Here is a 27,129-nt window from a genome sequence, read left to right as displayed (position 1 = left end):
TTTTTTAAGAGCGTTTTTAAATGTTATTTCTCTTTATCTCTTTTAAACGTTATTAAACTTCATCTCTTAAAATCTATTCATATCCTTTTATATAATATATTAATTTATTTACTTAAACGTTGAACTTTCATGATATTCAAACAGTTGATTTCGATTTTTTGTCTGAAGTTAGAAATGAGTTGAGGAGTGGAAACGGAAAATCTATAAAATAAGAATAATAATACCCTCCTTCTTTAGTACACTTTTATTTTCTTGTGATGTGTTATACTTATTACATTTTGCCATATCTCGAGAATTGTTTAAGCGAATCAAAAACTTTTTGTACGCAATTATAAAATTCGTTTATCTAAAGAAGAATATGCAAAAATTAATTTTTAATCAGTATTTGTTATTATTTTATTTAATAATAGTCGAAAAAACTTTGAATTTTAAGGTATAAAAATTTTTTGACCATTTCACATAATGCAATTTACCATTTTACAGCAAAATACAAACTTTTTTATGAAATCGGAAGAATAGTTCCAAGAGATATCGAACTTTGAATATCGGATTTTTAAAATATTCTATTTCTCCAAAACTATTTGATCGATTTCGTTCAAATTTTGTATTTTTCCTTATAAAATTAATTTTTTTTTAATGACGTAAAAATTTAAGTTCCTTACAGATCAAAATTTTTTCGACTATCATTAAAAAAAATAAAAAGTAATTTTTTGTGTAATTATCTTTGGATGCGCGAATTTATGTAATTGTATACAAGAATTTTTCGATTCACTTAAAAATTTCTCGAGATACGGCGAAATACGCAAAAGATATAATTTACATTAAGAGGTTCAAATTTTGAACGGCTCTCCGGATCAAACAATCTGGTCCATATTATCTAGATAGCTCCAACCCCTTACATTTTGAGGGTAAGGAACCCAAATCCGACGGGGAAGAAAGGTATGTCTATTCAGCATGTTTGAAATCATCCCTTCAAACCGTTAAGATTGAGTTTTAGTTCATGAAACTCTAATCATTAGATCAAAAGTAATTCGGATTGTTTCATATTTTTTTTATTTCAAACTATATGGGTCACCTTTTTTTTAATAAAACTATTTTTAGTAGTTCTTAGTAGTTTTGGGAGGGTTTTTGCGACTTATTTTCTTTCACATTTATTTCAAATTATGTGCGCAGTCAGACATTTTTTAAGACCTCAATCTATATATATATTTCTCTTACACGGCGACAAAAAAAAGCCTCATTACAACTCCCCGAATGGCAACGCTAGAAAATCGACCAATGATTGCCGCTAAAAATGTAACATGCCAAATCTACTGAGGTGACTCAACATATAGCGCTTTTAGAAACGAAAACTTAAATAACCAGAGAGAATATTATCAGCTGCGGCAATCTCATACTATTAAGCTAGGCAGAAGTGAGTAGTCTTTGTCGATAGATCTCTATTTTAGTATTTTGCCGAGAACGTTTTTTTTTTCACGAATTTACATATTACGAATTTATTTGACGATTTTTGATTTATACCACGAATTTATTTGGCGATTTTTGATTTATATCACGAATTTATTTATTTTATTATTGTTATTAGTTGTTCATTGAAAAATGAGTCTCAGTCGTGCTGTTACGCTTTAAGATTTTATACTATAGCACATTTCTAATAGGTTTAACGAATTACATGCCATTTATTTGAATTCAAACTTATTTTAATGACTTAGTATTTATTAAAAAGATGTTGTTTTTTTTTTAAGAAGTTGTTATATGGATTTGAATTATTGTTTTGAATGCTTAGAATTTTGTGCATTTTCAATGTACCTAAGTTAGCAGCGAGCGAAGCAAAGATTGCGTAGCAATTTTCGGGGATTGGTGAGCGTTAGCGAGCAGGGAGCGCTGCCCACTAGTAATTAATTAATTGTTTAACCCATCATGGTAATTCCGTGAGTAAAGGGAGGATAGTTACCAAAGTAGACTGGTAATAATAAGACGTTTTAATTGAATAAATAAGATAAGCACTTTTTGTGGTGGAAAATTACGAAATTTTTATTATTTATTTTTAATTTAAAGTCGAAAAATTTAAGTTATATACTAAAATTTGATTCACTTTTTAGGTAATAAGTCGCATAATAAATAATTAGTAGTTTTAAGTAAAAAAAAACTGACAATATATATTTTTGGAAATGGTAATAAATTGCTTAAAACGTCCTTACGAATTTCTCTTTGTTCGAACACATATAAGGCAAAAGGCATGAAGTTACATTTCCCTCTTCGCAAAGTGGCAATCCAGATTCACCATTGAGATCACATTGTGCAATCACTGTCTCTCTAACAAAGTTAAAAACCTGAAATATAATTTAAAAATTCACTGAATAGCTATAAAAAAATTTTATATACCATCAATGTAATCATAAAGTATCAGTGAACTTCTTGAGTAAAAAGTGTTCCATAAAAACCACCCTTAATATGCGTTTTTTGAATCAACAAAATGAACGTACTATAAAAATTAAAAATAAAAAAACCCTCGGTAAATCTTGAAACCAGTTATTATTTGGTGCAAAGTGTTTCATTATCCCAAAGTCTAACTAAAGGAAGGATCATTTTATTTTAGTTGCACCATAAATTGTGAAGTATGATCAAAAAATACTTCTTTAGTGCAACTAACTGCCCCGATATTCGATAAAAGGCACAAAACTTTGACGGTGACTGTAAACTGAACGATATTTGCTTACGACGCCATTTTTTCTTTACAACTCTCTCTCGGTGTATCGGGACGGCTAAGGCATGTTGTTTCAAGTATTAACTTAGGCAAATATAGGTAAATGCACGCATTTGCATTAATTATTTTATACGTTGCCTTTTCTCATTTTTTTATGTTGCCTTTTTAAATTTGGTCGACGGTGTAAAATAGTTAGAGGTGTGTCCTAAAATAACCTACTTACGGTAAATAATTTTTTTACGGTAAATAGCAACTTCGGCCTGAATTTGAGCCATTTGGAAATACAGTGACCTCTCACTTATGCACCACCTCTGTCATGCACCTTTTTCATTTATACGACGATTTTTATAGGTCCCAGTACATTAGATGGGAAAATAATGATAAACATTCTTCGTTTATGCGTCGCTCTAAAAATAAAATTTTCAATTATGTGCCGAAACTTTAGGCTAACATTTTATTTTTTTAATCCTTTAAATATTTTTTTTTTAAAAAAATGTTTTAAATTAAAAATGAAGCAAATAAGCAATCCTTGTTACAGATAAAAAGAAATATATGTTGTTAGATCCTATTGAATTTGCTTCCCCCTGTGTCCTTTTCATTTTTGCTGTTTCTGGAAAGACATTCTTTCTAGAATTTTGAATAGGGTGTCTTATCTGCTACACCAACAACAATGAAAGCTCATTCATCTTTCAGAAAATGACCATTCCTCTTGTCCAGAGGTTAGTTTTACTCCCATGCTGTTTTCTAGAAGAAAAAAAAGACACCTGGAATACGAAAGATGAAAGAGACCGCGATCACTTACTTGCAGTCAGATGGACATTATGAGTAAATAAAAGGAGGTGATCTGTTTAGTGACAAAAGTACTTGAACAACTTATTGTGCAGCATATTATGACGTCAAGTACTTTTCTTAGAAACTTATCATGTGATGTATCACCCCCTCCCATAAAAACTCAAATTTTTTGTGAAGAACTGTTTATTTATATCTAACTAAAACTTGTGAACGATGAGAACGTGGTAGATGATACTGACGAGATGATAAAGTTCCTCCAAATCACACAGCAGTATTGAAAGCTTTAGACACTATTCCTGTCCTGACTATTTACAATTTAATTTTGCTTCTGTAACTCCCCCTTATCCCATTTATATGAACTGGAAAAAACTGTTTTTGAATAACGTCGGCAAAAACAAATACAAACATGTATTATGATTATTTTGTAAGAAAATAAATTGTGTTAAGGTATGTTAAATTTTTTCTTTGTATGATTATAGTAAGTACCAAAACATATTTATTCATATTGTCACTACAATTTACGATGTGTTTTAGAATTCTGAAGTTTTTCACTTATGCTCCTCTTTCACTTATGCGCGTTTTTCTCTTGGCCCCTTACACCGGTGCATAAGTGAGAGTTCACTGTACCTAATAATGGTGCAACTTTCCTAAAAGAAAGAAAAAGGTGTTTTGTTTCTTCAAAGTTCCTACTTTGGGTGCAACCTTCTAGTGATATTTGGAGCTAGTGCAAACACTAAAATATGGTAAAATTGAGCTCCATTTTATATTGCCAGCAAATGAATACCAATTTTTTGTGCAATGTGGCACACAATTTTTGGAATTTTTAGCAGTTTAGGACATGAAAATATAAATCGCAGCATGAAAGTAGACATTATAAATCAATATTTAACACTATGGAAATCTGACAAATTACAGCAAATGTAGGCGAATACAATTAACATCAAGGCAGGTTTCATAGGGGTTTTGAAACTTGAAGATGTTTTTAATAATCAGTTTTAAACTTTTCTCTGATTATTGATTCTGTCTTGTTGATTTTTACTCTCGCCTCCCTGTATCATGATTCGCCAGATTTCGAAAGTGCTTTTGTTTGTTTTTTTCTCGGTTAAATAATAATTAACCACTAATGTGTTTCCTTTTGCTTTTCAATTTTTGCAGAAATTTTAAAAATACAGGGTAGGAAAAAAAACACCTTACATATAGTATGCTCATGTTATACAAGGTGTCAAAAAGTATGAAAACTGTCAAATATTTCGAGAAAAATGCATTGGATCAGAACTCTATGAATACGAGTGTAAAATATTTTAAAAATGCATTCAGTGATAACAAAATCAAATAAAGCAAATGTAAGAGTTTAATAAAATATTATATTTTGGTTTGGTGCGCATAAAGTAAAGTAAAGTTATTTATGTATTGTTATTAAAATGGATGGGTTGCATAACTGGATGTATCTCTGGATATAGTCATGATTAAAAATAGGTAAATGATTGAAATGTCATGATAAATAAATTAAGGACCGAAACATATAAAAGATAATTAAATTAAATTAATTGGGATGTGATCGTTAAGGAAAGTGGTAGTACAATGCTAATGTGGGATAACAATAACCCAATAGGTTCAAAGGGTCACAGAGTGTGAGGTTTGAACAAATTGGATGAAATTGGTATCACCAAATTTGGAAAAAGGGCGAAACTAAAATAAGTTAGATATTAAAGATAAATACGATAAAGTCATGCTATATCTAGATACAATTTAACATTTAAGATAAATGGAATGAGCTGATGTTTCCAATATAAAAAAAGAAAGCATGCCCAAAACAGAATTACAAACTCACCCGCCACATGCAGTAGAATTTGACGAGAACAGCAAATGAAGAGATGAACACATAAATTTTAACGACCGTGAACATTTATTTCAAAACAACTCACAATATATTTAGTGGAAAATTGGATAACACAATTAACATTAGGAATGCCATTTAATAAAAATGGATGACAAGAGAATAAAGAAATAGGAGGTGTCATGAATAAGATTAAAATAAATAAAACGAGAAATTTAACTATAGAAAAGATATTCATAGCTAGAAAACTTAAATTCGAGAGGGTCTTTAATAAAAAAAAAAACTAAAGGTAAAAATGAAGCTATTAAAAATACAGAAATTAATTTCACAGATTTAATTTAAATTATAGGCTGGCTGAGAAAAAGATGTAAAACATAAATGTCCTTGATACGGACCGAAGTCCGCATCTCGGAGAAAAAAAGGTAACCTGCCCGAAGGCTGGAGAGTGAGAATGTATTTTTAAAGGACTTAAAAAAATTCCTTAACTGGGGTAGATCAGAAAAATTACGGCTAATTAAATTTAAAGAGGCGGAGAGTTTGAAATTTAAAGGAAAGAGATTGGTTAGTTAGCCCCCCTAAAATTAAAAGAAGAAAAAGAAAGGCGTGAATAGAGGGGTTGATTGACTTCCCCCACAAGAAGTGCGATGACCGCAATGATCATGAGAAAGGTCAATAAGAAAGTTAAAATTGCTAAATTGAAAAAAAGAATAATGTTTAAAGAAAAATTAAAGGCTTAGGTAAAATTAGAAATTAAATTGCCACATTACATTAAGTTTAAATGTGACAGCAAATTTTTCTGGAGAATCCAAATCTGCAATCAATAATAAGTAATAAGTGGGAGTTCCAATTCTAAATTTTAAAATTGTCACCCGACCAGCTCGGTAATGGGTGAGTTTTTGGCATCAAGAAACCTTTAAAATGCAATTTTGCAAAATATTTCATACTTGCATTTCTAAATATTTAATCCTTTATATATATTTCTATGCTATAATATTTACAGATATTATTTTAGATATATTATTTACAGACTTCTTTGATGACAAGTATTAATGGCAGGACTGAGAAAGCTAAGGATGCGTATTGTTTAGATTTTTATTTATAATTACTATTAACTGAATTATGAATAATACAATCAAAAATGAAAAAAGAGAAATGAGATGGAATTTTATCTTCACCCTAGAAGATTTCGATTATGCAGATGACGTAATCCTGATTTCATCTAGATTTATCTGTCTTGAAAAGAAAACCAAAAAATTTAATAAATAATAAAAAATCTAACCTGAATACAAATGAACAAGAATAAAACAAGAACCATGAAAATGAATGCAAAATCTAATAAGATGAAAAATAAATTCGAAGGAAGACAATTTTTGTCATTAACGGCCCATCTACGATGATAAGAGCAATAAAATGTACTTACGCCCACCTTGCTGAACATAACGTAAATACATACATAGACGACATTTCAACTTCACATGATAATTTTGATTACCACCTCAAAGTTATTTACAATACTTTTCAAGCTACTCGTACAGCTGGATTCAAGCTAAATCCAGGAAAGGGGCAATTTTCTGTATCAGAAATTTCTCTTTTTGGTCGAATTCATTCCCAAGATGACGAACGCCCTGATCCATAACGCACAGCTGCAGTTGAACGTTACTCTACTCTAAAAACAATTTATGAAGTCAGCAGTTTTCTTGGATTCGCCAATCAGTTTAGAAAGCACATTCGAAATTATGCAGTTGTTGCAAAAATACTCACAATTATTCTCAAAGGATTAGAAAAGTACACAAGTAATGCGACAATCACTTTAACTGATGACCAACATCAAAAATTCGAGACTTTGAAAACCATGATTACTACCTCTCCTATTCTTGCGTTCTTCAAACAAGGACAACCAACCTTTGTAGAAACGGACGCATCTTATTCAGGATTAGGTGCATGTTTATCTCAAGAGCAAAATTGAAAACGATGAATCCTTGAATATGCATCACGGACTTTAAAAGATGCTGAAACACTCTACCACAGCAATGAGCTGGAGTGTGCTGCTGAACACTGGGCACTTACTGAAAAATTCCGTCTATATCTTATTGGTCACAAATTTCAGCTGATAACAGACAACTATACGACTGCATATGTTGTTACGAAATCATCGCTCAATCGGAAATTCGCTCGCTATTTGGTGGATTTTGCTCAATTTGACTTTACGACTATTTATCGACCGGGAAAAGAAAATGTTATTGCCGATTATCTCTCACGTTATCAAAAACCAGCTATTTGTGTAACTGTTACTGCAAGCCGTGAATCTCAGATTTGTGAAAAACAGAGCAGAGATGACTTTTGTCAGTATGTTTTTCGCCTGCTCAAAGAAGTTAGCCCTAATAAAAAGACTTTGTCGATTGCAATATGCAATTACAAGATTGAGAACAATACGCTTGTAAGACTTAAGGATAATGGATTGAAAACTGTTGTGGTGATACCGAAATCCATGAAAGACAGGACATTGATTGCTTGCCAAGATGATGTCGGATATATAGATGCAAGAAAACTCTTCACAACGTGCAGCAGCGCTTTTGGCTGCTGCAAATGAGAAAGGATACCAGAATATAAGTTCGAAGTTATCATAAATGTCAAATTGTTAATCGTCGGACTGCCAAACCTTATGGCTTATTACAGCAATTGCCGATTGTGTCTAATGGTCACATCATTTGCTTTCAGCAATCAAAATCTGGTAACGCCAATATGCTAGTTCACATTGACCATGCCACGCGTATCTTTTAGTAACCCAAACGTAGCGACATCTTTTTTATTTTTCCACCTATGCGCAGTTTATGTTCATTACGTCGGACTACTAAATTGATCCGTGGTGAGGCCTTCTTTGTTCTAGAAGGTGTTGATGATACACGAGATAAATGTGTGTCGTATTGATAAGTAAGAAAGCGCGCATGCTCCTGAAATTTAATTTGCGAGATCCGGTGTCATCAGACAATCATCACGGGTCTAATTTGTCAGTGTCTTGTCATAATATAAAAGCATGTTTAATTTTTATTGTACAAAAGAAGAAAGAAAAAAAAAGAAAAGTAATTTCTGCTTTCAGCCGATTTCGTTCAAATTTTATATTTTGCTGTGTAAAATTACTTTTTTAAGAAAGATGCAAAAATTTGTAAATCTTACATTTGTAAACTTTCATTCTTGTAAAGTTTCATTTATTATTAAATAAAATAATAGATAACTATTAAAAATTATTTTATCAAATCAATTTTCGTACTAAATTATATATAGTTTTTACTTACAATTAGAAAGTATTTTATAATTTTGTTCCTAAATTCGCTTAAAAAAGGTCTCTAGATATAGCGAAGTACGGAAAAATATATACTTAACATTAAGGAATCTTAACTTTCAACCACTGCCCTGATCAAGTTATTATTTTTTTGCTAAAATTTTTTACACGACTACTCGTTCTCCGTCAAGTATAACATGAGACTTACAGATGTAAGTGGGCGAAGTACAATTGTCAATTAAAAAGAAACAGAACAAAATTAAAAAGTTTAAGTAGTGAACAAAGTTGCTTAAAATATTTAGGTTTTCAGTACATTTAACAAACAAGAACAAAACAGGTGGCCAAGAAATATCAGAGTGTCTCAGTTCCTTTCTCAAGCTTTTTCTTTGATTTGAATATAAATTACAATAAAATATAATGTGTTCTACAGTTTCATCCTGACTACAAGAGCAAAAACTACAATTCAATAAATTAAACCTAAACAAGTGAAGCAGTAAGAATCTGAATTAATTTAAAGTAAGTAAACAATTTCCTATACTTCAACCGCTGAAAAATGGTTGGAAAAATCTCTCTGTCCTTTATTATAACACTATTACTATTTTGTATTACAACATGGCCCAATATCTCCCCTTAATATTAATTCATAATATTCAAACTGGACTATGTATTATATCAACGGGTATTACTGTACCCTACCGGAGGAAATAATTATAGGCTTAATAGAGGGTCTACAATGTGGGCCTATAGGTTACTATGCATGTAGCTAGCTTTAGGTGAAGCTAAGAATTCTGTGTCCCAGTCTAAAACAATTTTTGCCCCTGATATATGTTTCCAGTGTGACAACGGGACAGACATCGAGAGATAAATATCGAAGCAAGTCGCGTCTTTGGCCAACTGTCATTATTGCCGAAACTATTACAATACGTCTATTATTGCTGAGTTTATTACAATACGTCTATTATTGCCGAGACCACCATATTGGAACAATATTTTACAGATTACGGATTATATTTTTCAGATTACCAACATTTTCACCCACACCATTTAAGAATAACATTCAACAAGGAATTCAAATCCAGCTAAAAAAAGGTATTTTTATTCAGAGAAAATACGTTTTTGTGTCTGATTTCGCCACTTTAAATATCATCTGCACTAATAATTAATCCCTGTGAGCCCTTAAGCTTGAGTCCTAGTACTCGAATTTTTACGCATTTGCATCAGATTTGCATCGTTGAGATCAAATCTGCATCTTTGATTTTTTTGCATCTTTGACAGTTGATTTTTTCTTTCTTAGATAATTTTAATTGTTTGTTATCTAGCTTAAAAAAACAGCTCATACTTTTATGAGTCTCTATGTTAAGATATATAAACTAAATGATGCTGAGAAAAGAAGGAAATAATTACTTTTATATTTTTTGCAATTATAATAGATTTTTAATAAACAATGTTTCTTTTTTTGAAAAAAAAACGGATTAAATTTCAAACGAAACTGTTTTTTTACTTACATTTTGGGGCATTTTATCCCAACATATTTTTTCTTCTTCAAGTACTTCTGCAAATATATAATAAAAGCATTTATTAACATTTATAAATTTTTAAAGCATTTATAATTCTTCAAAATGTAACAATACTAAATTTCCAAACGAAACTGGCAGCTCTCTATCTGCATATGACACCTAAAATTATTATATACTTTTAATCTAAATTTATACCTGTTGGCATGGTTTCTAAAATTATTATATATTTATGTGTGGTATCTAAAATTGTTAATTATTTATCAATGGTATTTAAAATTGCTATATTTTTATGTATGGTTTCTAAATTTATACCTATATATAGGGTATCTAAAATTATTTCACGCAGTAATTTAAAAAATTCTGCATCATTTCATGTTTAGTTATTTCTTAGGAAAGGACAAAAAAATTTCATGCTGGCAAAATTCAACACAGAAATATATTCTTATAAACATGATTTATGCAATAAAAGAAATATTACGTCAAGAAAGTTTTGAAACCCCCAAAAAATTTAGAAAATAGCATAAAAGTAAATTAATAAAAGAATAATAATTAAAACAAGTTATTTAAAAAAGCATACATAAAAGTTAGCAAAAAAAATATGTTAGCTGTACAAAAAAAATCAGAGCACAAACATGAAAATATTTATTAATTATTCATAAATCTAGTCTAATAAAAATACATTCGTTACACCAACCATGTTACAAATAGTCACTTATTTGAATAAATCATTTTCAGTTAAAAAATATTTTTTGTTAAATTTGTTAATGACAATGTATTTTAAATCTAATTTATAATGTGTGTATTTATATATATTTTAAATTGGTTGTATACAGAGGATACACAAAATACGAGAAACACTTCTATATTAATACATTTTATCGTATTTCTCAAGAAATACTTAAAAAAATCATTTTATAACTTCAGAAGTGCTTAGAACATGTGATTTCGCATGCATATCAATGAAGTTTAAATCTCTTAGAGGTTTGAGGGACCGACTATAAACTACAAATAGGAAATATTGTTTTTATTTTATTTTAAAACAATGGCTTCTGCTAAGCCAATCAGAAAATTCCATATTTTAAATGTCTCTGTATTAAATATAAAGAATCAAAAATCCGTATTTTTAGAGAAGTAATAACACGGAAGTCTTATGATGAATTTCAACCCCTCGCGTCACCTGTGCTTAACTTTAAATGATTATCCATCCATTTTAAAAATTATTCGTATTTCTCGAAGTAAGTTATTGTTTTACTTTTTTAATTTAAAGTTAGATAGATATATACTTTATAGCTGATATCGATCTATAAAAAAATCGTAAGTACAGCCGCCGCCGTTTTGGGTGTTCAACTTAATGTTACAGTTTTTTTTTCCTAAGCAAAAATTGTAAGACTTAGAAATTTAAAATTACAATGGAGGGAATAAGATCCGTGAGGGCTTAGGGGATAGAGCACTAGCATCCCAATGATTTGAACCGGATTCGAATCCTAACGTTAGCTGGTCGATACGAATTCCGCATCCGGCTTGCACCGACCACAATGCTGAAGTAAAATATCCTCTGTGGTAGACGGATCATGGGTTACACTTCCCTTGCCGTCAGGCTAACCGTGGGACGTTTCCATGATTTTCCTCTCCAAAGCAAATGCTGGTTAGTTTTATCAAAAAGTCCTCCACAAAGGCAAATTTATCCCAACACTTGAACCAGGAGATTCCGTTGTCTTCTGGATTGGGTTCAAGGCTACTGTTAGTAGTAAACCCTAAATTGGGTTGACTGTTCAACGACGGTTATTGAATAAAATGCACAGGGAATTAAGCTTTACGTGGTTTTCCATATTAAGGATTTCTAAGACATGGTGCAAGATTTGCGGAAGTTTTAGTTGCGATGACATTCGGTTTCGTAAGTAAATAATTCATGCAATATTTTTTTCAACATATTTAAAGGTCCGCAGTAACATAGCGTTTCAATGGAAGATGCATAAATAAAAAGAGATGCAAATTGTAAATGAAACAGTTTAACATTAATGAAGAACAAAAATTATAGATTCGTGATCTTCTAAGACCATGATTCTCTTTAAGTGCAGCTTCAATTACACATAAATTGCTCATAGATAGGACGTCAGCTTGGCAAAAACGTTTATCCCTTTGTGAGAAAATCATAGCATTTTTATCATTGTTAGTAGCTATTATATACATAATTTTAAAAGAATGGAGCAATTTATTCTAGGGAAAATGGGCACAAACTTGAATATCGATATCTGGACAAATGAGGTATTTCTATCGCGTATTTTTTTACGCTGAATTGAATATAATCAGTTTAAAATCGATATTACTAACAATTTCGAAGTTATTTAGATTTCATACATAAAAGGTATTGTTTTATATTTAATCTATTTATACAGGTATACAGGTAAATTATTGTTTCCCAAGTTAAACAAAATTTAATGAGAGAATAAAATTAATAATTCACACCTTGTAAGAGCTTTGTTGAGGTTTGAGTTCGAGATTAGTTAGATAGTTTGAGTTTCCTGTGCTGGCAACATCTTATTGTTTTTATATTCTTTTTTATGTAAATAAAGTTAAGTTTTCAGTTTGTTCTACGTGACTTTCAGTCTGATTTGCTCTCAACAAAATCCAACATTTGGTGCCGAAATAACTCGGTAAGTCATACTGAACCTTTTATAATTACTTTCGTCAAAAATCTGAATTGGAATGGCTACCGGTAGTGAAAAACTTCTAATATTTAAACGCAAACGAACAACGCTACGTACCGCCATTACGAAACTAACGACGAAATTGAACGATGCTGCTAGTACACAAACTGAAAAGGAATACAACATTGAACGTTTACAAGATAAAATAAAAGAAAACAAGCTTTTACGTGCAAAATGCACAGTTTTGTGCCTATACATATTTACACGTTGGACATTATTGTACAAAAAAGTGGCGCATTATGTCAGAGGTAAAAGAAGGAAACGTTTGATCTAGAAGGATTGTACTTGCCAAACGGGAAGAGTATTTTGCTCTCTCTTTGGAACACATATGAGATTTAAGATGGACATTAATATTTGTGATGATGATTAGTTTCTTTTAACGCTACATCAAATTAAAAAAAATTAAACGTAATAAAACTATTAGTTTCGAAAATGTGTTTTATAAGTAGGGGAGTAAAGGTCAAAAATTACAATTTTCATAAATGAAACCGTCATAATTTCTTAACTATTAGTTCCATCGGCATAATATTGATTTGATTCATTTCCTTCAACTCAATGTGAAAAAAAAAAAGCATTAAACGAAACCTAACTTGTCTAGATTTCAATATCTGACTTGTTCAAGACCGGCGAGCAGAGAACGAAGGTGCGCGATCCGAGAATATACGTACGCTCAGAACCAAGTGACTTTTCTCATTTAGCCTAATTTCATTAAAGAATTTATATAAATTCATTACTGCAATCAATAACTCTTAAATTTACAGTTGATTTGTAATACCTGATATAAAAAGTAAATATACTGCATTAAAATATTCGTGACATTTAAATAAATAACCGCAAATCTTACCTAAAACATTCAAAATACTATGTAGCTAACCCCAAATTGCAAATTACAAATTTGCACTCAATGAGCATTGTTCATTTTTCCCACCCTGTCAGAATATAAACGAAAACATAGAATGCATTGATTCACGTGCCTAATAGTAAAGTATTAACCTTCCGAAAAAGCCGAACGTGTGCAGTTTGCTTATTTAAATTCCTGGAAACAAGTGAAGGAAAATACTAGGAACCGAAATCACATTTAAGATTAAATGCCTGTAAGACATTATTTGAAATTAACCTCAGTCACCCTCTAGTGTAGTTAAAAGAATTAAAAAAATGAAATAAGGCGTTCCAAATTGAAATATCAACCATCTGCTGGAGTCGGAAAGGCTTGTCTCATATATATATATATATATATATATATATATATATATATATTTATATATATATATATATATATATATATATATATATATATATATATATATATATATATATATATATATATATATATATATATATATATATATATATATATATATGTAACATAAAAAGCTTCAATTAATCTTTTTATGTTAGTTTCTTCGTTATAAAACAACTCCTAATTTATTACTACTTAATTCTTCAAATCGAAGCACTTTATGATACTTTTGAAAAACCACATCCTGTTTCTAAATCTATTTTTAGCCAACTATACATAAATTTAAATGAAGATATTTTTCCTTTTAAGCCTTGTGAGAATCGCGTGATCTATTTAATTAACCAATAGTAATTTCTGAGATTTCCCTCTTTTCCCTAAATATAGACATTCTAGTATTTTTTGCAAGATTTTCCCTACCAGAAAGACTGTTTGCTGATGGAGTAAACATCACTTCTTCGCTCCCACTCAACTAAGAATGATCAAATAAAAGTTACTCTGATTTAATTAAAATCCTGTGTCTGTTTTCCTGCTCGGTCCGACTGCATCATTTTACAGGGATGTAACATAAAAAGCTTCAATTAATCTTTTTATGTTAGTTTCTTCGTTATAAAACAACTCCTAATTTATTACTACTTAATTCTTCAAATCGAAGCACTTTATGATACTTTTAAAAAACCACATCCTGTTTCTAAATCTATTTTTAGCCAACTATACATAAATTTAAATGAAGATATTTTTCCTTTTAAGCCTTGTGAGAATCGCGTGATCTATTTAATTAACCAATAGTAATTTCTGAGATTTCCCTCTTTTCCCTAAATATAGACATTTTAGGATTTTTTGCAAGATTTTCCCTACCAGAAAGACTGTTTGCTGATGGAGTAAACATCACTTCTTCGCTCCCACTCAACTAAGAATGATAAAATAAAAGTTACTCTGATTTAATTAAAATCCTGTGTCTGTTTTCCTGCTCGGTCCGACTGCATCATTTTACAGGGATGTAACATAAAAAGCTTCAATTAATCTTTTTATGTTAGTTTCTTCGTTATAAAACAACTCCTAATTTATTACTACTTAATTCTTCAAATCGAAGCACTTTATGATACTTTTAAAAAACCACATCCTGTTTCTAAATCTATTTTTAGCCAACTATACATAAATTTAAATGAAGATATTTTTCCTTTTAAGCCTTGTGAGAATCACGTGATCTATTTAATTAACCAATAGTAATTTCTGAGATTTCCCTCTTTTCCCTAAATAGAGGCATTTTCGGATTTTTTGCAAGATTTTCCCTACCAGAAAGACTGTTTGCTGATGGAGTAAACATCACTTCTTCGCTCCCACTCAACTAAGAATGATCAAATAAAAGTTACTCTGATTTAATTAAAATCCTGTGTCTGTTTTCCTGCTCGGTCCGACTGCATCATTTTACAGGGATGTAACATAAAAAGCTTCAATTAATCTTTTTATGTTAGTTTCTTCGTTATAAAACAACTCCTAATTTATTACTACTTAATTCTTCAAATCGAAGCACTTTATGATACTTTTAAAAAACCACATCCTGTTTCTAAATCTATTTTTAGCCAACTATACATAAATTTAAATGAAGATATTTTTCCTTTTAAGCCTTGTGAGAATCGCGTGATCTATTTAATTAACCAATAGTAATTTCTGAGATTTCCCTCTTTTCCCTAAATATAGACATTTTAGGATTTTTTGCAAGATTTTCCCTACCAGAAAGACTGTTTGCTGATGGAGTAAACATCACTTCTTCGCTCCCACTCAACTAAGAATGATAAAATAAAAGTTACTCTGATTTAATTAAAATCCTGTGTCTGTTTTCCTGCTCGGTCCGACTGCATCATTTTACAGGGATGTAACATAAAAAGCTTCAATTAATCTTTTTATGTTAGTTTCTTCGTTATAAAACAACTCCTAATTTATTACTACTTAATTCTTCAAATCGAAGCACTTTATGATACTTTTAAAAAACCATATCCTGTTTCTAAATCTATTTTTAGCCAACTATACATAAATTTAAATGAAGATATTTTTCCTTTTAAGCCTTGTGAGAATCGCGTGATCTATTTAATTAACCAATAGTAATTTCTGAGATTTCCCTCTTTTCCCTAAATAGAGGCATTTTCGGATTTTTTGCTAGATTTTCCCTACCAGAAAGACTGTTTGCTGATGGACTAAACATCACTTCTTCGCTCCCACTCAACTAAGAATGATCAAATAAAAGTTACTCTGATTTAATTAAAATCCTGTGTCTGTTTTCCTGCTCGGTCCGACTGCATCATTTTACAGGGATGTAACATAAAAAGCTTCAATTAATCTTTTTATGTTAGTTTCTTCGTTATAAAACAACTCCTAATTTATTACTACTTAATTCTTCAAATCGAAGCACTTTATGATACTTTTAAAAAACCATATCCTGTTTCTAAATCTATTTTTAGCCAACTATACATAAATTTAAATGAAGATATTTTTCCTTTTAAGCCTTGTGAGAATCGCGTGATCTATTTAATTAACCAATAGTAATTTCTGAGATTTCCCTCTTTTCCCTAAATATAGACATTTTAGGATTTTTTGCAAGATTTTCCCTACCAGAAAGACTGTTTGCTGATGGAGTAAACATCACTTCTTCGCTCCCACTCAACTAAGAATGATCAAATAAAAGTTACTCTGATTTAATTAAAATCCTGTGTCTGTTTTCCTGCTCGGTCCGACTGCATCATTTTACAGGGATGTAACATAAAAAGCTTCAATTAATCGTTTTATGTTAGTTTCTTCGTTATAAAACAACTCCTAATTTATTACTACTTAATTCTTCAAATCAAAGCACTTTATGATACTTTTAAAAAACCATATCCTGTTTCTAAATCTATTTTTAGCCAACTATACATAAATTTAAATGAAGATATTTTTCCTTTTAAGCCTTGTGAGAATCGCGTGATCTATTTAATTAACCAATAGTAATTTCTGAGATTTCCCTCTTTTCCCTAAATAGAGGCATTTTCGGATTTTTTGCTAGATTTTCCCTACCAGAAAGACTGTTTGCTGATGGACTAAACATCACTTCTTCGCTCCCACTCAACTAAGAATGATCAAATAAAAGTTACTCTGATTTAATTAAAATCCTGTGTCTGTTTTCCTGCTCGGTCCGACTGCATCATTTTACAGGGATGTAACATAAAAAGCTTCAATTAATCTTTTTATGTTAGTTTCTTCGTTATAAAACAACTCCTAATTTATTACTACTTAATTCTTCAAATCGAAGCACTTTATGATACTTTTAAAAAACCATATCCTGTTTCTAAATCTATTTTTAGCCAACTATACATAAATTTAAATGAAGATATTTTTCCTTTTAAGCCTTGTGAGAATCGCGTGATCTATTTAATTAACCAATAGTAATTTCTGAGATTTCCCTCTTTTCCCTAAATATAGACATTTTAGGATTTTTTGCAAGATTTTCCCTACCAGAAAGACTGTTTGCTGATGGAGTAAACATCACTTCTTCGCTCCCACTCAACTAAGAATGATCAAATAAAAGTTACTCTGATTTAATTAAAATCCTGTGTCTGTTTTCCTGCTCGGTCCGACTGCATCATTTTACAGGGATGTAACATAAAAAGCTTCAATTAATCGTTTTATGTTAGTTTCTTCGTTATAAAACAACTCCTAATTTATTACTACTTAATTCTTCAAATCGAAGCACTTTATGATACTTTTAAAAAACCATATCCTGTTTCTAAATCTATTTTTAGCCAACTATACATAAATTTAAATGAAGATATTTTTCCTTTTAAGCCTTGTGAGAATCGCGTGATCTATTTAATTAACCAATAGTAATTTCTGAGATTTCCCTCTTTTCCCTAAATATAGACATTTTAGGATTTTTTGCAAGATTTTCCCTACCAGAAAGACTGTTTGCTGATGGAGTAAACATCACTTCTTCGCTCCCACTCAACTAAGAATGATCAAATAAAAGTTACTCTGATTTAATTAAAATCCTGTGTCTGTTTTCCTGCTCGGTCCGACTGCATCATTTTACAGGGATGTAACATAAAAAGCTTCAATTAATCGTTTTATGTTAGTTTCTTCGTTATAAAACAACTCCTAATTTATTACTACTTAATTCTTCAAATCGAAGCACTTTATGATACTTTTAAAAAACCATATCCTGTTTCTAAATCTATTTTTAGCCAACTATACATAAATTTAAATGAAGATATTTTTCCTTTTAAGCCTTGTGAGAATCGCGTGATCTATTTAATTAACCAATAGTAATTTCTGAGATTTCCCTCTTTTCCCTAAATATAGACATTTTAGGATTTTTTGCAAGATTTTCCCTACCAGAAAGACTGTTTGCTGATGGAGTAAACATCACTTCTTCGCTCCCACTCAACTAAGAATGATCAAATAAAAGTTACTCTGATTTAATTAAAATCCTGTGTCTGTTTTCCTGCTCGGTCCGACTGCATCATTTTACAGGGATGTAACATAAAAAGCTTCAATTAATCGTTTTATGTTAGTTTCTTCGTTATAAAACAACTCCTAATTTATTACTACTTAATTCTTCAAATCGAAGCACTTTATGATACTTTTAAAAAACCATATCCTGTTTCTAAATCTATTTTTAGCCAACTATACATAAATTTAAATGAAGATATTTTTCCTTTTAAGCCTTGTGAGAATCGCGTGATCTATTTAATTAACCAATAGTAATTTCTGAGATTTAACTCTTTTCCCTAAATATAGACATTTTAGGATTTTTTGCAAGATTTTCCCTACCAGAAAGACTGTTTGCTGATGGAGTAAACATCACTTCTTCGCTCCCACTCAACTAAGAATGATAAAATAAAAGTTACTCTGATTTAATTAAAATCCTGTGTCTGTTTTCCTGCTCGGTCCGACTGCATCATTTTACAGGGATGTAACATAAAAAGCTTCAATTAATCTTTTTATGTTAGTTTCTTCGTTATAAAACAACTCCTAATTTATTACTACTTAATTCTTCAAATCGAAGCACTTTATGATACTTTTAAAAAACCACATCCTGTTTCTAAATCTATTTTTAGCCAACTATACATAAATTTAAATGAAGATATTTTTCCTTTTAAGCCTTGTGAGAATCACGTGATCTATTTAATTAACCAATAGTAATTTCTGAGATTTCCCTCTTTTCCATAAATATAGACATTTTAGGATTTTTTGCAAGATTTTCCCTACCAGAAAGACTGTTTGCTGATGGAGTAAACATCACTTCTTCGCTCCCACTCAACTAAGAATGATCAAATAAAAGTTACTCTGATTTAATTAAAATCCTGTGTCTGTTTTCCTGCTCGGTCCGACTGCATCATTTTACAGGGATGTAACATAAAAAGCTTCAATTAATCTTTTTATGTTAGTTTCTTCGTTATAAAACAACTCCTAATTTATTACTACTTAATTCTTCAAATCGAAGCACTTTATGATACTTTTAAAAAACCACATCCTGTTTCTAAATCTATTTTTAGCCAACTATACATAAATTTAAATGAAGATATTTTTCCTTTTAAGCCTTGTGAGAATCGCGTAATCTATTTAATTAACCAATAGTAATTTCTGAGATTTCCCTCTTTTCCCTAAATATAGACATTTTAGGATTTTTTGCAAGATTTTCCCTACCAGAAAGACTGTTTGCTGATGGAGTAAACATCACTTCTTCGCTCCCACTCAACTAAGAATGATCAAATAAAAGTTACTCTGATTTAATTAAAATCCTGTGTCTGTTTTCCTGCTCGGTCCGATTGCATCATTTTACAGGGATGTAACATAAAAAGCTTCAATTAATCTTTTTATGTTAGTTTCTTCGTTATAAAACAACTCCTAATTTATTACTACTTAATTCTTCAAATCGAAGCACTTTATGATACTTTTAAAAAACCACATCCTGTTTCTAAATCTATTTTTAGCCAACTATACATAAATTTAAATGAAGATATTTTTCCTTTTAAGCCTTGTGAGAATCGCGTGATCTATTTAATTAACCAATAGTAATTTCTGAGATTTCCCTCTTTTCCCTAAATAGAGGCATTTTCGGATTTTTTGCTAGATTTTCCCTACCAGAAAGACTGTTTGCTGATGGACTAAACATCACTTCTTCGCTCCCACTCAACTAAGAATGATCAAATAAAAGTTACTCTGATTTAATTAAAATCCTGTGTCTGTTTTCCTGCTCGGTCCGACTGCATCATTTTACAGGGATGTAACATAAAAAGCTTCAATTAATCTTTTTATGTTAGTTTCTTCGTTATAAAACAACTCCTAATTTATTACTACTTAATTCTTCAAATCGAAGCACTTTATGATACTTTTAAAAAACCATATCCTGTTTCTAAATCTATTTTTAGCCAACTATACATAAATTTAAATGAAGATATTTTTCCTTTTAAGCCTTGTGAGAATCGCGTGATCTATTTAATTAACCAATAGTAATTTCTGAGATTTCCCTCTTTTCCCTAAATATAGACATTTTAGGATTTTTTGCAAGATTTTCCCTACCAGAAAGACTGTTTGCTGATGGAGTAAACATCACTTCTTCGCTCCCACTCAACTAAGAATGATCAAATAAAAGTTACTCTGATTTAATTAAAATCCTGTGTCTGTTTTATTACTACTTAATTCTTCAAATCGAAGCACTTTATGATACTTTTAAAAAACCATATCCTGTTTCTAAATCTATTTTTAGCCAACTATACATAAATTTAAATGAAGATATTTTTCCTTTTAAGCCTTGTGAGAATCGCGTGATCTATTTAATTAACCAATAGTAATTTCTGAGATTTCCCTCTTTTCCTTAAATATAGACATTTTAGGATTTTTTGCAAGATTTTCCCTACCAGAAAGACTGTTTGCTGATGGAGTAAACATCACTTCTTCGCTCCCACTCAACTAAGAATGATCAAATAAAAGTTACTCTGATTTAATTAAAATCCTGTGTCTGTTTTTCTGCTCGGTCCGACTGCATCATTTTACAGGGATGTAACATAAAAAGCTTCAATTAATCTTTTTATGTTAGTTTCTTCGTTATAAAACAACTCCTAATTTATTACTACTTAATTCTTCAAATCGAAGCACTTTATGATACTTTTAAAAAACCACACCATGTTTCTAAATCTATTTTTAGCCAACTATACATAAATTTAAATGAAGATATTTTTCCTTTTATGCCTTGTGAGAATCGCGTGATCTATTTAATTAACCAATAATAATTTCTGAGATTTCCCTCTATTCCCTAAATAGAGGCATTTTCGGATTTTTTGCAAGATTTTACCTACCAGAAAGACTGTTTGCTGATGGAGTAAACATCACTTCTTCGCTCCCACTCAACTAAGAATGATCAAATAAAAGTTACTCTGATTTAATTAAAATCCTGTGTCTGTTTTCCTGCTCGGTCCGACTGCATCATTTTACATATATATATATATATATATATATATATATATATATATATATATATATATATATATATATATATATATATATATATATATATATATATATATATATATATATATATATATATATATATATATATATATATATATATATATATATATATATATATATATACTAGCTGTACCCTGCGTGCGTTGCAACGCTTTCAGTTTGAATTTAAATTTTGTATTTAAGTGTGTAAATGTGATTTGTGATTATGATTTGAATAGATAATTTTATTTAATGGTGAAAAAACCAGTGATAGTCTCAACAGTTAATTCTCTAGGATATCGTTAGTGCATTTTCAAACAGACATGTATGGTGATGCACACCGACCATGAAACATATTTTGGATGATGATCTGAAATAATTCTGGATCAATGGCGTCATGAATATTTCTGCTGATATGAGCTGACCAATTTGTCCTGGTGTGAGTTTTTCAATAAGCCAAATCATGTGGCAATTCTCTTTTTCTGCCGTTCAATAGAATGCATCAAACACCGTGTCTCTCTAATAACATGACTTTTCGCAATAAAACCAAGTTTAGAGTTTAATATTTGTTTTAACTCACATGTGATAATGCATCATGAAGATCCGATGATGTTTGCCTAAGTTACTAAAGCTCTTTAATTTTAGCTCAAGCAGGATTGCATGTGAATGTAATAAATAACTCTAGCTGTCCATATGCGCACCGATACTTGTAGCAGCACCAAATGAAGTCATTTGGAAACACGGATGTACTGACCTATATTCGCCAAGAAAAGTTTCTATTGATTTGCTTGACCCGATAACAACGTTGATAATGGCTCGGCTGGCGACGTTAAATCTGGTAGTTACACTTTGCCTCCAGAACAGCAAACTCCAGCTGTTTCATTCTTAAATTTGAGAGCACTACAAAACATACATAATTGATCCATTTTTCCGATGTTGACGCTTGGGTGAAAGACTATAGTTGGTTGTCGGATCATAGTGAAATGCACTGAGATTCAAATCAGAGTATTGGCGTCTGAATAGCGAAGTGCGTTCTTGATTGATTTTTATTCTTGCATCCCGTTGCTCTGATGTTTCCGACGAACGGGCTTGATAAGTGCGTTGTTGATTTGTTAACAGTCTTCTTTCCCGTTGCGTCTGATGTTTCCAAGGAACAGGCTTGAGTAGTGCGTAGTTGATTTGTTAACAGTCTTCTTTCCTGTTTCTCAGACGTTTCTAAGGAACGGGCTAAAGCATTGTGTTCTCGATTAGTTTCAAGTCTTTCTTCCCGTTGCTCCGATTTTTCTGAAACACGGTTAGTTCTCTTCTTGCGTGCTTGAGATGTTGATCGACTAAGAGCGATTCGTTTAGGCGGCATATTTTTGCAAATATTCTTTTTCAAACAAAAAGAAATGTAGAAGTTGACAGTGGTCGCAAATTTGCTAATTCGAAAACGTATTTATTTTAAATAATAAAAAAGCAATAAAAATGAAATAAATTAAATAAGAAATATAATAATGATAAAATTTAAAACAAAAATCTATTTTTGGTAAAAATATACTTGTGGGTGCCCCTTGACGAAATTGGTAACTTATGTTTATCACCATTCCTGTTTGCGCGGAACACCGCGGTAACAGGAATGGCTGCCAAAGCATAATGATATTTTAATATAATATATTGGAAAATTTCAGCAAGACATCGGCCAAAACTTTATAAAATTGCAATGAACCCAATGTAAGGAAAATTAATAAACCCAATAAAATGCATTTTGAATCGAAATAAAAATTAATGGAGTAAGCACAGAAAGAAAAGGAAAAAAAACATCTCACTTATTCATTAAGCTTGAATTTCCTCAGTTTTAGGTGCACAGAATTCTCTAATAGCAGTTAGATACTGTCTAAATTTATCATGAATAGAATCTGTGTTCCTCCATCGCCACATAAATTCGGCGAAATACGAATTAAAAATGGCGTCTGTGGTATCGGAATGGCGGTGACATTTTTTTCTAAAGTCCTTTTTTTATGACTGCCCACATACCTTCGATCCGATTGATCAGAAGCAAAAGTAACCTAACCAGCCGGTATCCAACATAGAACTAACGGACTTCTGAAATTACATATACCGTTGAACATTTAAAAATAACGCTGACATTTAAACGAATCATTTCACGATTGGGATTCAACATCGGCCAGCTTGGAGATCAACCGCTATCACAACTTGGTGAGAATCAAGGGGCACCCTCAAATATAGTCTACTCCTATTTTTTAAATGAAGTAATTAAAATGAATGTGAATTCGCAAACTTTGTAATAATAAACAATCTAATAGTTTTCAAATGACAACTGTCAGCAATGAAAAATTGCATACTAAATTGAGCTAAAGCGTGCAAGATGAATAAAATTTGCTTTTGCCGTGATTTTTATTAAACAGTTTTCACAATACTAAATCCGCGATACGACCAATAATTACGAAACTTATTCTCGTTGATTTTACGTGCTTGTGCTCACCTGAAATAAAGAACCGAATTATGATTAAATATTAAAGTATATGTAATTTAATTTCCTAAAAGAATAGAGTTATAAGATAGAAAATATCACTGTTGTTATCTTCAAGATATTTTAAAACTGCTTCGTGTACAGCAAAATTTAAAACAATGGCTAACTTTTAACCAATCAGAAAATTCCATTTCGATTTTCGCTGATACCGCTGGAACGGTTTGTGGCAGAATGTTCTATTGTGAATCTAAACCATTCTCGAATCCTTCTGAAGGTATACAGAAAATTTCATTTAAATCAATCCAGCCGTTTAGGAGGAGTTCAGTGACATACACACGAACAGACGAAATATATATATATATATATATATATATATATATATATATATATATATATATATATATATATATATATATATATATATATATATATATATATATATATATATATATATATATATATATATATGAACCTTGACCTCTACCTATTATAGTGAATTCCCCTCTACCTACATATATATGAACCGTGCATATATATATATATATATATATATATATATATATATATATATATATATATATATATATATATATATATATATATATATATATATATATATGCACAGTTCAGAAAGAGTTAAATTTCTATTTTTTCCATTTTCCATTTCTCCTCATTCCAGCAATTCGTATCTTTACATTTTGTTCTCATCATGTACAAAGAATAATAAATATTTTATTAAAAATTGTGCTATTTTTATAAATTTCTATACTATTTTACTTTATTAAGTTAACTTCGTCAAATAAATTTTACACTGCTAACATATATCTCATTAAGAAATTAACCTTTCGATGAAATGACGTGTTGAATAAGCGACTTGTCTCATAAATGACCCTGTCGTAGAAGCAACCCCGGCGACGAATTGACCCGATCGATAAAGTGTGCCTGCCGAATGAACTCGAACAGTAATGTCTCCTTCTATAATCAGGTTTGCTGAAAACTTTGTCCTGTCAGCACATGTAATTAAAATAATGAATCGAACGTTTCAAAACATTATTAAAAATTCACTTTTTACACTTTTACCTAATAATCTCTTTGGCGAAAAATTTTTTTTTTAATTTTATTGCAACCAAAATCTAAACAGGGATTTAGAAAACAAGTCTGTAGATGAAGTTGCAGTGGTAACTGAGCAAAATTATTAGATTAGAATTTTATCTCAATATAATCGGGAATTAAATTATGTTATTATAATGAGAATTTTTGGGATCTTTTAATTAAATAATTTTTAATTTCTAGCTAAAAATTTCTCTAAAAAAAATTTTTTAGCATTTTTTTATTAATAATTATTTATTTAATTTTCATAGAATTATCGTCAAAGAAAAAAATAATAATTTCGTAGCTACCAAAGTGATTAGTGAGCGAAGAAAGCTGGGCACAGGAAAACTGACAATTTAATAAGAATCTTCTAACATACCTGCAAAATTTTTGCAAGAAATAACTAGTAAAGAAAAAAATCTTACCACAGTCACAATATTGTAGCATTATACAATCTAAGAAAGGTCCCATAGCAGATCCCATAGCTTGATCATATGCACTTTTAAAAAAACTTAAATTAAGTGCGGTGATGTGTGCTACGGTAACCAGGATACAAATTAATTTGCAAATGGTAAACATTTTCGTTCTCCTACGTCAATATAAATATTGCTTTTCAAAAAAAATTCTGCACACTTAGGGTAGGGGAATATCATTTAAATAGGAACACTTTTTCCTCTTAATTGTTCGTGAATTCAAATGCAACTGAATAAACATAAAACTGAATTTTAGATTGAATGTACTTAAAAATGAATCAATTGTCCTTGTAGATAATAACTTTTCTAACGCTTTCTATTTACCTACGATTATTTCAATTTTGTTTTATTAGCAAGCTACAGCGTCTAAGCCTTTTTTTTCTACACATCTTGTTACTAAGGGTAACAAAGCAAATTTGAGTACTTGATTTAAAATGTGGTATTTTGATCTTCCAGTTTTACTTTATTCATAGTTAAACCTGCAGTGCTCATAGTTTTAGTATGTATAGAATTTCAATACTCATTAACTGAAACAAATTTGGAAGGTAATGTCATTTATTTTTCTTCTGAGTCCCTACATCCTGGCGCTACCCCAGTCCATCCTATGTAGTTTCTGCAATCTGGTTTCACCTATGGCAAAGGTTTGTCCTGTGTCCCTTTATACCCATTTAAACGAAGCCTGATTTATCAAGCCCGGGACGACACAAGATCACGTGATGTCCTCCGATTCTCCTACCTTGCTTTCATGCATGCTTAGCCAAGCTATGAAAACTTCGAGTCAAGCAGAAATTCAGGAGGCACATGATGATTGAGTCTTTTCGTCTCGTGGTTAGTATTTGACAATCCGTTATTCTTAGCATCAGGAATGGTGTTTATTTGACGAGCCTTTTATAAAACTTGCGACAACAAAAAACTGCTTTCAGACTTCTTTTTTTTCTCCAGAACTCGAGTAAATAGGTTGTTATGGATGATCATCAAGTTTCTTTCAGCACATTTGAAAAACCTGAATGATGGCCTTCTTTGTTTTCTAGATCTTATGGGATCTATTAAAATTACAGAAGAATTATGCATTTGAAGCTTTCTTTTATAGCTTAACAAAAGAAGCAATTACTGCCGAATGTTTAATAATAAAAACTTCAGATTGATAAATGAAGATCTCTACTAATGAAAAAATGTAATGATATACATTATTCTTCATATATATAAAATCTTTATATTATATTCTTTGTATAGTGATCTTAAAAATTAATAAACTTGGTGGACCATATAACACCTCACATTTGGGAATAGCATAAAAATCTATACCTAAGGTTAAAAAATAATTACCTGAGGTCGAGCATAATACACTTCACGTTAGTAAAAAATTATCTTTCCAAGTGTTAAAAGATACACCTGAGGTAGATTTATAATAACCTGAAGTGTGAACACCACAGGTTGATAAATAAATACCTCTACAAGCATAAAATTAGATACTGGTTGAAAAATAATTACCTGAGGTAGAACAAAATACACCAGAGGTATATTTACAATTACC

The 27,129-nt window shown here is 30.5% G+C and overlaps 1 protein-coding gene across 1 annotated transcript in view; it reads right to left on the bottom strand.

Annotated features, from left to right (window-relative positions):
• LOC122269920 (uncharacterized) overlaps positions 1-25,733 on the bottom strand; it is a 44,856-nt gene extending 19,123 nt beyond the window's left edge. Inside the window, exons 1-3 of the mRNA XM_043045300.3 lie at positions 25,548-25,733; positions 10,122-10,168; positions 2,202-2,333 (exon numbers count right to left, since the gene is read on the bottom strand). Of these exons, the coding sequence (XP_042901234.3) occupies positions 2,202-2,333; positions 10,122-10,168; positions 25,548-25,701 (333 nt within the window). The 5' untranslated portion in view covers positions 25,702-25,733. The remainder of the gene's footprint in view (positions 1-2,201; positions 2,334-10,121; positions 10,169-25,547) is intronic.
• Between the last annotated feature and the right edge of the window lie 1,396 nt (positions 25,734-27,129).

Source organism: Parasteatoda tepidariorum, chromosome 8, assembly GCF_982258835.1.
Source record: "Parasteatoda tepidariorum strain Cologne lab strain chromosome 8, Ptep-v5.0, whole genome shotgun sequence".
NCBI classification, from domain to species: domain Eukaryota; kingdom Metazoa; phylum Arthropoda; class Arachnida; order Araneae; family Theridiidae; genus Parasteatoda; species Parasteatoda tepidariorum.
The sequence above is the reverse complement of the archived record's forward strand: the minus strand, read 5'-3'. Positions and strand labels throughout refer to the sequence as shown.